This window comes from Sinocyclocheilus anshuiensis, unplaced genomic scaffold (genome assembly GCF_001515605.1).
Source record: "Sinocyclocheilus anshuiensis isolate Anshui unplaced genomic scaffold, SAMN03320099.WGS_v1.1 scaffold532, whole genome shotgun sequence".
In the NCBI taxonomy this organism is placed as follows: Eukaryota; Metazoa; Chordata; class Actinopteri; order Cypriniformes; family Cyprinidae; genus Sinocyclocheilus; species Sinocyclocheilus anshuiensis.
In genome coordinates, this window is record NW_015555819.1 from 2,507,764 (window position 1) to 2,519,422 (window position 11,659).

At 36.6% G+C, this 11,659-nt stretch overlaps 1 protein-coding gene across 1 annotated transcript in view; it reads left to right on the forward strand.

The window, feature by feature from the left end:
* The window catches only part of LOC107675305 (FYVE, RhoGEF and PH domain-containing protein 6-like), a gene marked incomplete at its 5' end in the record, with an annotated part of 19,353 nt that overhangs the window by 579 nt on the left and 7,115 nt on the right, over nucleotides 1-11,659 (forward strand). The window contains 12 exons of the mRNA XM_016469607.1: nucleotides 855-885; nucleotides 1,705-1,856; nucleotides 3,635-3,791; nucleotides 3,978-4,065; nucleotides 7,289-7,339; nucleotides 7,428-7,486; nucleotides 7,588-7,659; nucleotides 7,739-7,807; nucleotides 8,836-8,919; nucleotides 9,077-9,156; nucleotides 9,682-9,784; nucleotides 9,891-10,037. Of these exons, the coding sequence (XP_016325093.1) occupies nucleotides 855-885; nucleotides 1,705-1,856; nucleotides 3,635-3,791; nucleotides 3,978-4,065; nucleotides 7,289-7,339; nucleotides 7,428-7,486; nucleotides 7,588-7,659; nucleotides 7,739-7,807; nucleotides 8,836-8,919; nucleotides 9,077-9,156; nucleotides 9,682-9,784; nucleotides 9,891-10,037 (1,093 nt within the window). The remainder of the gene's footprint in view (nucleotides 1-854; nucleotides 886-1,704; nucleotides 1,857-3,634; nucleotides 3,792-3,977; nucleotides 4,066-7,288; nucleotides 7,340-7,427; nucleotides 7,487-7,587; nucleotides 7,660-7,738; nucleotides 7,808-8,835; nucleotides 8,920-9,076; nucleotides 9,157-9,681; nucleotides 9,785-9,890; nucleotides 10,038-11,659) is intronic.

Sequence of the window (11,659 nt, forward strand, 5' to 3'; positions counted from 1 at the left end):
AAACGGTTCTCGGTTCAGTGTACTGGTGATCCGAAAACCGATGCAAACTCTTGACTCGAGAACGAGAACCGCTCCAGCAGTGGGCGTTTACATTCGTTACCCGGCACGCTGCATACATGCTGCTCTGCTCGTGTTCATCTTCAGTTCTCTCTTCACAGCAGTTCAGTCAGTGTACTGTTTGAGTAAATGAATTACTCCGGGATATCGGTTTATTTCGACTCAGAGGGAGAGTCAGCCACGATAAAAAAGTGAATAACTTAAGTAATTTGTGGATTAATGTTTCTTACTGGAGATGCGAACCGTTTCAAACGATTCAGTCGGACTTGGTGAACAGGTTCAACCGGTTCACTAAGAAGAACCGGTTAAATCGAACGATTCGTTCGCGAATCGGACATCACTAGTTCTCTCCTGTATCGGTAGCCAATGAGCTCGCTGCTCAATATTCAAATACCTGGCTTTTGTTTGCAGTAGCAGTTTGCAGCACACTTCAGAAACCCTCCACCTTGCCCAGCTCCACTTGTATAGATCTGCTATGAGGTGATTAATGTATGCTATATGGGGTTATTTCATGTATGTTATATGTGCAGCAGCAGTATTTCTTACATGCTCACAGCAGCATGATGTGGATGTATTGGCAGTAGCAAGTCTCGGTACTTGCTCTGCCGCAGCAGCAGCGTAGCAGATCTATTCCGCCAAGACCAAATACATTAACATTGTCATGTACATTACCATGCCAATCCCTCCGAGAGTTGTCATGACAGAACTTAAGTTTTATTTGCATAAATCCTTCCTTTTGATATTTGCATTCTTTCTTAAAATGCTCTTAATTGTACTTTTTCTCTGTTTATTTCCAGATTTGTGAAAGTGCTGAAGCTCCTCCATGTAGTAAGTGTTCACTATGACTTGAGTTGATTTAGGCACAATCACGTTAAGTAGCAGCCATTACGTAATGTCCCATGTAAAGCCCTGCTTTTGCACCTGTTTCATGAAATGTGAGTAAATCAGTCACATGGGCTCTTTTCTAAATCTGCTTTTTAATGCTTCATCTGTTTCTTATACATTATTAGTGAAAGCAGACAGACTTGCAGTAGCATTATTGCAATTAATCTATTAGTTTCTCAGTATTTTTGTCACCATTTTTTTTTTTAAACAAATAGCAATTTGGTAGCATCAAAGTAGCAAGCTGCTTTTTTCATTCAGCTGTTAGAGTAGAGACTAACTAGTTTCATCGGCCTGGCTGCTACACAACTGCTACAACAAGAGTCATATCATACATTTATATGAACACACTTTACTGTTTGGGATCAGTATTGTAATTTTACATTTTGAAGCAGATCAGCAGGTTTGTTTGTAGTCTGTTAGGTAAAAATCAGTCTGGGGTAAATAAAACCAGTTTAGGCATTGTTCAGGAAGAGTTCACCCTTATTTACTCGCCCTCATGTCCTTCCAAACCCGTATGAATTTAGTGTATTTCTTCTTGCGCGAGGAGAACTAATATGGAATATTCTGGTAATATAATGAGAAAAATATGGGAACTGGGTCTGCCAGGCTCCAATTAATTGAGCTAATTTGAACTATTATGATACTTTTATTGTGTTAAGTTACAAAGACTTTGGCCATTATCAGAGCTTTTGGTGTTACTGATGGTAAAAGGTCTTTGTAATAGCATCTAAAATAATGGTTTCACTTACTTTTGCCCTGCAGGATTTTCGTGACGCGGTACTGAAGGCCTCCTGTCAGGCGGGGAAACCCGTAATCGACGAGCGAGTCTTGAAGCAGATCTTGTGTTATTTGCCGCAGCTGTACGAGCTCAACTGTGACCTGTTGAGAGAGCTGGAGGAACGGGTTGCTCACTGGTAATAAAATCATCAACAAACTATCAGAAAGCAACAATTCTGCATACCTTCTTATTGATATTGAAATGCTGCGAAGTCGGTAGCTACAGTGCGTTTGTAGGTCACAGTTTCATGGAAAATGTCACTGTAGAACTATAGACAAATTTATGTTTGATACTTATGTAATAGCTAAGCTAGACAAAGAAATTTGCTTTATTAGTCAATGACATATGTCAGCCTGGAGCACAAAACCAGTCATAAGTCGCTGGGGTATATTTGTAGCGATAGCCAACAATACATTGTGTGGGTCAAAATGATCAATTTTTCTTTTATGCCAAAAATCATTATGATATTAAGTAAAGATCATGTTCCATGAAGATATAGCCTATTGTAAATTTCCTACCGTAAATATATCAAAACTTAATTTTTGATTATTAATATGCATTGCGAAGGACTTCATTTGGACAACTTTAATGGCAATTTTCTCAATATTTAAATTTTTTTGCACCCTTAGATTCCAGATGTTCAAATAGTTGTATCTCGTCCAAATATTGTCCTATCCTAACAAACCATACATCAATGGAAAGCGTATTTATTCAAATGATATATAAATCTCAATTTAAAACAATTGACCCTTTTGGCTGGTTTTGTGGTTCAGGGTCACATATAAGAGTAGCATTTAAAATCCAGTTTAAAACAAACGTGTCAAGTTTTAGAAATATACTCTTTGTACTAATGTTGGCTCATTTTCAAGATAAATTAAATAAAATATTCAAGAAAATATTTAATAAATATGTCATAAATATTAAATTTAATAAATGTGGTGTGGTGTAACCAAAACAAAACAGTTTACATGTGTGCACATTTTGATCATTATATATATATATATATATTAAAAAAATTATTTTCATTTATTTAAAAACAATTTCTACAGTAAATATCATGTTTAAAGTCACACTACATTACATTTAACAACCTGAACTAATAATAAATAAATACAAATAAAAAAAGCTTTAAAAAAATTAAAACTGTCTTTATAGAACAGGTGTTTTTTAAGTCAATGCATGTATTGATTAATTTAATAGATGCTCCAAATATAAACATCATATCATTGACCCATATAATATTTGGGGTTAATTTTATCCAAAAAGTGTCAGAAAACTAGATTTGACTAGTCACTTAAATATAACACTTCAAGAGTTTAATAATGTAAATATTTTAAAATGTATATTCTACATCTAACATCTACTCACCCACTTGTCATTCCAAAATTGTACGACTTTCTTCTGACACAAAATAAGAAACTTTAAAGAATGTGCTAGTTGCTCCTTTCCATGCAGTTACAATGAAAAGGACTGCAGCTTTCAAGCTTCAAAAAGGAACCAAATGCGCAATAAAATATCATAGAAATAGTCTAAATGATTCTTGCACTATTTTCCTAATTTCTAAAGCAATATCATAACTTTCTATGAAAAACATCCTGAAATTTAACTTGTTATTCACTGTAAATCTTAACATCTGCAGTAGCCCTTCTTGACAATTAGCCATGTTCTTTTGAGTCTGAATCAAATGACTCTGAATCTGAATGATTCGTTCACAAATTGAACTGATCTGTTTCTCGTAAAGAGCAACCAGCACATTCTTCAAAATATATTTTTTGTGTGTGTGTGTGTGTGTGTGTGTGTGTGTGTGTGTGTGTTCCAGGGATGAAAGAACATCATGCAGGTTTGGAACAACATAAATGATGCCAGAGAGTATTTTTATGTGAACTATTTATAGATGTCTCCTTGTTCAAACAGGAACGAGCATTGCGGTGTAGCGGACATATTTGTGAAGAAAGGCCCTTATCTGAAAATGTACTCCACTTATATTCGTGAGTTCGACAAGAATGTGGCCCTTCTAGAAGAGCACTGCCGGAAAAACCCAGCGTTTGCCAAAGCCGTCCGAGAGTTTGAGGTGACAGAACCACTCCGACCTGTTTGTTCAGTTCACTTCAGACAGTAGTAATCAAGATGCTCTAGTTTGTGTGAATGGTCTATTGGGTTTTTTCTTTTTTTTTTTCTTTTTTTTTTTTACATTCTTAAAAACTTCTCTGAAAATGTCCCTCTGGCCATCATCTGCCTTTCTCTTTCTCTCTCACAGAGCCTTCCATGCTGTGCAAATCTGGCAGTGAAACATTACATGCTGAAACCCATCCAGAGGATTCCACAGTATCAGCTGCTCCTGACCAGTGAGGATCCACTTATGAGTTCATGCCAACGTTTTTTAAATACATTGCAATTCCTAAGGTGTTCCGAGTAGTATTTTAAAACATTACAGTTGCCTGGGTATTGTGGGGGGTTGCTGGGGTGTTGCTATGTAGTTGCTAAGGTGTTCCGAGTAGTGTTTTAATACATTACAGTTGCCTGGGTAATGTGGGGGGTTGCCGGGGTGTTGCTATGTGGTTGCTAAGGTGTTCTGAGTAGTTTTTAACACAATACAGTTGCCAAGGTATTGTGGGTGTTGTCAGGGTGTAGCTATGTGGTTGCTAAGGTGTTCCAAGTAGTTTTAACACATTGCAGTTGCCAGGGCGTTGCTGTGAAGTTGCTAAGGAGTTGTGAGTAGTTTTTAACACATTACAGTTGCCAGTGTATTGTGGGTTGCCAGGGTGTTGCTATGCGGTTGCTAAGGTGTTCTGAGTAGTTTTTAACACAATACAGTTGCCGTAGGGAGTTATTTGTGGCTTCTAGGGTGTTGCTATGCGATTACTAAGGTGCTCTGAGTGATTGTTGGTGTGTTGTTTGAGGTTCCTAGGGTGTTGCTATGCGGTTGCTAAGGTGTATTGAGTGATTGTTGGTGTGTTGCCACTATTGTAGGGTGTTGTTTGAGGTTTTTAGGGTGTTGCTATGCGGTTGCTAAGGTGTTCTGAGTAATTGTTGGTGTGTTGCCACTATTGTAGGGAGTTATTTGTGGCTTCTAGGGTGTTGCTATGCGATTACTAAGGTGCTCTGAGTGATTGTTGGTGTGTTGTTTGAGGTTCCTAGGGTGTTGCTATGCGGTTGCTAAGGTGTATTGAGTGATTGTTGGTGTGTTGCCACTATTGTAGGGTGTTGTTTGAGGTTTTTAGGGTGTTGCTATGCGGTTGCTAAGGTGTTCTGAGTAATTGTTGGTGTGTTGCCACTATTGTAGGGAGTTATTTGTGGCTTCTAGGGTGTTGCTATGCGATTACTAAGGTGCTCTGAGTGATTGTTGGTGTGTTGTTTGAGGTTCCTAGGGTGTTGCTATGCGGTTGCTAAGGTGTATTGAGTGATTGTTGGTGTGTTGCCACTATTGTAGGGTGTTGTTTGAGGTTTTTAGGGTGTTGCTATGCGGTTGCTAAGGTGTTCTGAGTAATTGTTGGTGTGTTGCCACTATTGTAGGGAGTTATTTGTGGCTTCTAGGGTGTTGCTATGCGATTACTAAGGTGCTCTGAGTGATTGTTGGTGTGTTGTTTGAGGTTCCTAGGGTGTTGCTATGCGGTTGCTAAGGTGTTCTGTGTTTTTTTTACACATTGCAGTTACCAGGGTATTGTGGGTGGTTGCCAGGGTGTTGCAATGTGGTTTCTAAGGTGTTCTGAGTGGTTTTCTAACACATTACAGTTGCCAGGGTGTTGCAATGTGGTTTCTAAGGTGTTCTGAGTGGTTTTCTAACACATTACAGTTGCCAGGGTGTTGCAATGTGGTTTCTAAGGTGTTCTGAGTGGTTTTCTAACACATTACAGTTTCCAGGGCATTTTGGGTGGTTGCCAAGTTGTTGCTATGTGGTTGCTAAGGTGGTAGGAGTAGTTTTTAACACATTACATTTGCCAGGGCGTTGCTGTGTGGTTGCTAAGGTGTTAGGATTAGTTTTTAACACATTACATTTGCCAGGGCGTTGCTATGCTGTTGCTAAGGTGTTCTGAGTAGTTTTTAGCCATTGTGCTGCAGTTGTCAGGGTGTTTCTATGTGTTTTTTAAGGTGTTCTATGTGTTTTCCATTGCATTACAGTTTCCAGGGTATTGTGGCTGGTTGCCAGGGTGTGACTATGCTGTTGCTAAGGTGTTCTGAGTAGTTTAACACATCGCAGTTGCCAGGGTGTTGCTATGCGGTTGCTAAGGTGTTCTGTGTGTTTTTAACACATTTAAGTTTCTAGGGTATTGTGGGAGGCTGCCAGTGTGTTACTATGTGGTTGCTAAGGTGTTCTGAGTAGTTTAACACATTGCAGTTGCCAGGGTGTTGCTATGCGGTTGCTAAGGTGTTCTGTGTTTTTTTTACACATTGCAGTTACCAGGGTATTGTGGGTGGTTGCCAGGGTGTTGCTATGCGGTTGCTAAGGTGTTCTGTGTGTTTTTAACGCATTTAAGTTTCTAGGGTATTGTGGGTGGCTGCCAGTGTGTTACTATGTGGTTGCTAAGGTGTTCTGTGTGTTTTTAACACATTTAAGTTTCTAGGGTATTGTGGGAGGCTGCCAGTGTGTTACTATGTGGTTGCTAAGGTGTTCTGTGTTTTTTTTAACACATTGCAGTTACCAGGGTATTGTGGGTGGTTGCCAGTGTGTTACTATGTGGTTGCTAAGGTGTTCTGTGTGTTTTTAACACATTGAAGTTTCTAGGGTATTGTGGGAGGCTGCCAGTGTGTTACTATGTGGTTGCTAAGGTGTTCTGTGTTTTTTTTAACACATTGCAGTTACCAGGGTATTGTGGGTGGTTGCCAGGGTGTTGTTATGTGGTTGCTAAGGTGTTCTGAGTAGTGTTTTAAAACATTACAGTTGCCAGGGTATTGTGGGTGGTTGCTAGGGTAGGTAGGTTGCTAGGGTAGGGCAGTGAGAGAATTTATTTCATATGCAAGTGTGAGCTTGTGAATCAGAATTGAATCAGGAAATCTGCACTGATACCCAGCCATACAAATTACTAAGAGCAAGAGAACAGTGAAGCCTGACAGCAAACACCACAAATAAAGACATTCACTTTCAGTGACCGGTAACATCCAAACATCTGAACACAAGAGCGACACGTTTTCAGAAGAGCATTTTTGTGTGATATGTCAGTTGTATGCATTAGTTTTACACCTAATCAGCTTTACAGAGAAAGCAGAAGTCTGAGCCACATGTTCCTGCATGTTTCTGTTGTGTAAGCAGTTCAGGCTTAATGCTGCAAAAAAGTTAGAACAATGTATGTAAAAATACAAATGCACTGATTACATAAATTTGTTCAAACTAAGGATTATTGTAGCTCTTCATAATTACATTAATCGACTTTATGAAATTGTTAGAAACTAAAGGCATCGTTATCATGGAAAACAATCAGCACTTGCAACACATAGCTATGTTTGATGAGAAAAAAAAAACTTTGTGAGTGGAAATGCGAAAAAATTCAGCTAGTTAAATGGCTTAATGACAACTTCTAATTGTTTAAGATATTTTTAAATATACTGTACACCTGTATTATTTTTCCTTAGGTTATCTGAACAATTTAGATGAAGAATCGCCAGACTACAAAGATGCAGAAGGTGAAAATAAATGGTCTTATTAGGCACACAATAAATCTCAATCTTCTATTATATGATATATAAACAATATCTTTATGCATGTTTACAGCTGCCCTGATGATAGTAAAGGAGGTGGCTAATCATGCTAATGAAATCGTGAGACACGAGGTAATTCACAATCAGTTTTTTTTTTAGCTTCTAAAAGATACATACAATATCTTATGGTTTTTGTTAAATTTTGAGGAATGTGAAATGTGTTTTTTACACAGGATAACAGCCAGAAGCTGTACGAGGTTCAGTGCCGCCTGACTGGGAATCATGTGATCGTCCAACCAGGAAGGGTACATTTACAACTGCTAATTCCTGTTGAGCTGTTTTTAATCGTAAATTCTTGTAATATATTCATGTATGTTTTTTTAGGTTTTGTTAAAAGAAGGGATCTTGATGAAGCTCTCCAGGAAAGTGATGCAGCCTCGAATGTTCTTCTTAGTAAGTGACACACTGCTCATTCAGCTTTATTAAACATGGCATGAAAATAATATTCACAATGCAACTTCTGTAATGAGGCTTAATTCACTTTGTTCAGTGGGCGGGGCTTAATTTTACCTGGTAGGATTTAGTTGGATGTTAGGGTATGATATTATTGATTAATAGATTTTTTTCCCCTTGGTTATTTTAACTGAAAAACAGTGAAAACAATGGAAAAGGTTTTTGACATTTTTACAAAAAAAGAAAAAGAAAAAGTTTGCTGTATCCTTTTGATCTTATGTTGACTTTTGTTGGTTTTGTTTTATTTTGTTGGCTTTTTTGTTTTGATGATTTTATGTTAATTTTGATTGTTAATTTTGTTAATTGTTTGTTTGTTTGTTTTGATGTTGTTATTAGTTGATTTTATGTTGACTTTTGCTGTTTGATTTTATGTTTATTGTTTGTTTGTTTTTTTGGTTTGTTGATTTTATGTTGACATGTTAATCTTGTTTTATATTGATTACATGTTGACTTCTGTTTGGTTTTGTTTGTTGATTTTATGTTTATTGTTTGTTTGTTTTTTTGGTTTGTTGATTTTATGTTGACATGTTAATCTTGTTTTATATTGATTACATGTTGACTTCTGTTTGGTTTTGTTTGTTGATTTTATGTTTATTGTTTGTTTGTTTTTTTGGTTTGTTGATTTTATGTTGACATGTTAATCTTGTTTTATATTGATTCCATGTTGACTTCTGTTTGGTTTTGCTGTTTGATTTTATGTTTATTGTTCGTTGATTTTATGGTGACTGTTGTTTTTGTTTGTTGACTTGTTTGATTTTATGTTTGTTTGTTGATGTGTGTTGTTTGATTTTATGTTTGTTTGTTGATTTTATGTTGACTTTTGTTAGTTTTGTTTTTGCAGATTTCTTCCCCTAATATTGGCCTTTTCTGACATAATACCTCAAATATCTTTTTGAGGTTTTTACATTTTTCTAGAAAAGTATTTTTCTTTCTTTAGAAACATGTATTTCTCATTTCTTTTTGAACAGTTGAATGATAGTCTTCTGTATACCACGCCGGTAGCAACGGGTAATTTCAAACTGAACAACATACTGTCATTGGCTGAGATGAAGGTGAGATTTTTTGTTTATTTTGAAATTGTCACAGTTAAAATGCAATCCTGCTTATTAATTTTTTTGTTTGTTTTGTTTTTACATGGATATTTTTTACATATTTACATACATTTCAGAATGTCTTATTATTTTCTGTCATTGTCTGTATTACTCTCAGGTCAGTAAACCTAGTCAGGAGGGGTATCAGAATGAGCTGAACATTGAGAGTGTTGAACGATCTTTTATTTTATCTGCCAGGTGAGAATCTGTCCATAAAATGCTAAAATATTAAATATGTGGGTTGTGGTGCTCATTTTTGTCCTATTTATTCATTAATCCTTAAAGGGATAGTTCACCCAAAAATCATCATTTTCTGAGCCTCATGTCGCTCCAAACCTAAATGACGGACTGTCTTCTGGGAAACATTAAACATATTTTGAAGAATATTAAAAAAATTTTTGCCCGTACAGTGAAACTTGAAAGTCAGTCGTGTCAAAGATATAAATGAATGGACAAAAAAACACAGACATATCAAAATCAAAATATCTTCTCTTCCACAGAAGAACGTTATGCAGATTAAAGCAGGCTGAATAAATAAAAAATTTTGGTGAACTGAAAAAAAAGTATATTCAGTGTCCAAATTCTTATTATTCATCATTGACATTTATTTCATGCCTTGTAACATGAAATCCATACAATTTGTAGTCCATGTAATCCATGTAATTGTAATTCATACAACTGAATGTGTATGTTTCTGATCGATACACTCTTGTGGTTTTAAAGCTCTGCTGCATGTCGAGATGAGTGGCTTCAGGCCATTTCCACCGCAATCGACGATTACACCAAGAAAGAGACCAGCTTCACCTCAGTTAGAAACCCTGAGATGGTAAACCAACCGATTGAAATGACCTGTGACTGAGTTTAAATCATAAACTTTATCATCATAATGCTTCATGTGTGCAGTTTTGTTATCAACTTGCAATATTTTCCAGGCAACCCAAGATGGTCCAGACAGCGGGGCCCAGCTGGGATCCAAAGCCCCGATATGGATCCCAGACCTGAGGGCCACTATGTGCATGATCTGCACCTGTGAGTTCACCCTCACCTGGAGACGCCACCATTGCAGAGCCTGTGGGAAGGTGAGAAGATTTCCCTTAACAAAGACCCCATTCACACCTGATATTAACGCCCATCATGGGTAATCCGATCACAAGGAGGAAAACCAGTGTAAAACATGTCCAATATGTGATCCAATCACTTAAACCTCTTTCTGAGGTCTAAATCTTAGAGTGAAATGTGAGTGAGTGAATAATGACAGCAATTTTGGATGAACTGTTCATTTATTACCAGGTGTAAACCGCAATCTCAGGACAGGTTAGATCTGAGACAGATGTTGATACCAGGTACAGGTATAATACAGTGCTTCAGGAACGAGTCCTAAAACCCAGAAGCGAATTAGGATTTTTGAACGTCTGGTTCATCATCCTGAAGTCAATGGGTTTTTGGTTAAATGCCTGAAATAAGGTCTGTGGTAAACACAATCTCAAGATGTTTTAATGTTTTGTTCTACAACATGCATGTTGGGGGTAACGCATTAAAGTAACGTGAGTTACATAATCAGATTACTTTTTCAAGTTACTAGTAAAGTAATGCATTACTTTTAAATTTACAATGAAATATTTGAGTTACTTTTTCAAATAAGTAATTCAAGTAACTTTGTTTTCCCATTTATAGGTGCTTCCGTCAGCCTGAGGCCTATTAATTTCACTTTTGGTGTGAAAGAAAGGGCCTTTACAGTTGCCAAAAATATCCCTTTCGGGTTTTTTGTTATTAAAAACAAATAAATTAATTAAAACAAATAAATTAAAAAGCCCAGCCCGGGTGACAAAAAGTAACGCAAAAGTAACATTATGCATTACTTTACATAAAAAGTAACTTAGTAAGACTAAGTAAGTACTTTTTATAGAGTAACGCAATATTGTAATCTGTTACTTTTAAAAGTAACGTTCCCCAAAATGGGACAGCAAAGGCTATGCTACTTGCTAGTCCACTTACAGTTTGTGTGAATATAAACACAAGAAGTCCATTTTAACTCAAACTTTCCAACTTGTAGATTTTAAATAAAGATTGAAAGAGTTGTCGGAAGCTTAGTAACGGTAACGTTGTACGATCATGGTGTAGTTTGTTTGTAGTCTAACTTAAGCTTATTTCTTCTGCTGATTGTATTTAGCCAACAATATTCAGTTGTGCTAATTTGTGAAGATCATCGTATATTAACAAAGCGTGTAAGAATCATAAACATTTGCTGGTCACACAACTTATTTTCTGCAATTATCCAAAAGGTAATGGAAAACCGAATTGCCTTTTTGTTGAGGGGAAACATTGTATGATAATGCTAGCAACATGCTAAGACATATAGCAATGTGTTATAACATGCTACCAACAAAAACAACCTGACACATGCACGCAAAAACGTGTTAACAAGATCTAGAAACATGCTAAAACATGTATGCAACGTACTAGGAACTGCTGAAAACATGCTTAAACATGCTCGCAACATGTTGGAACATAACTTCTAGAAACATGCTCACAACAAGCTAAATATGCTAGTGGGTTAAGCATTAACTATATGTTAAAACATGCTGAAAGTATGCTAGTAATACTTTAGATATTATTTTATGCTCCAGCATCTATCTATCTATCTATCTATCTATCTATCTATCTATCTATCTATCTATCTATCTATCTATCTATCTATCTA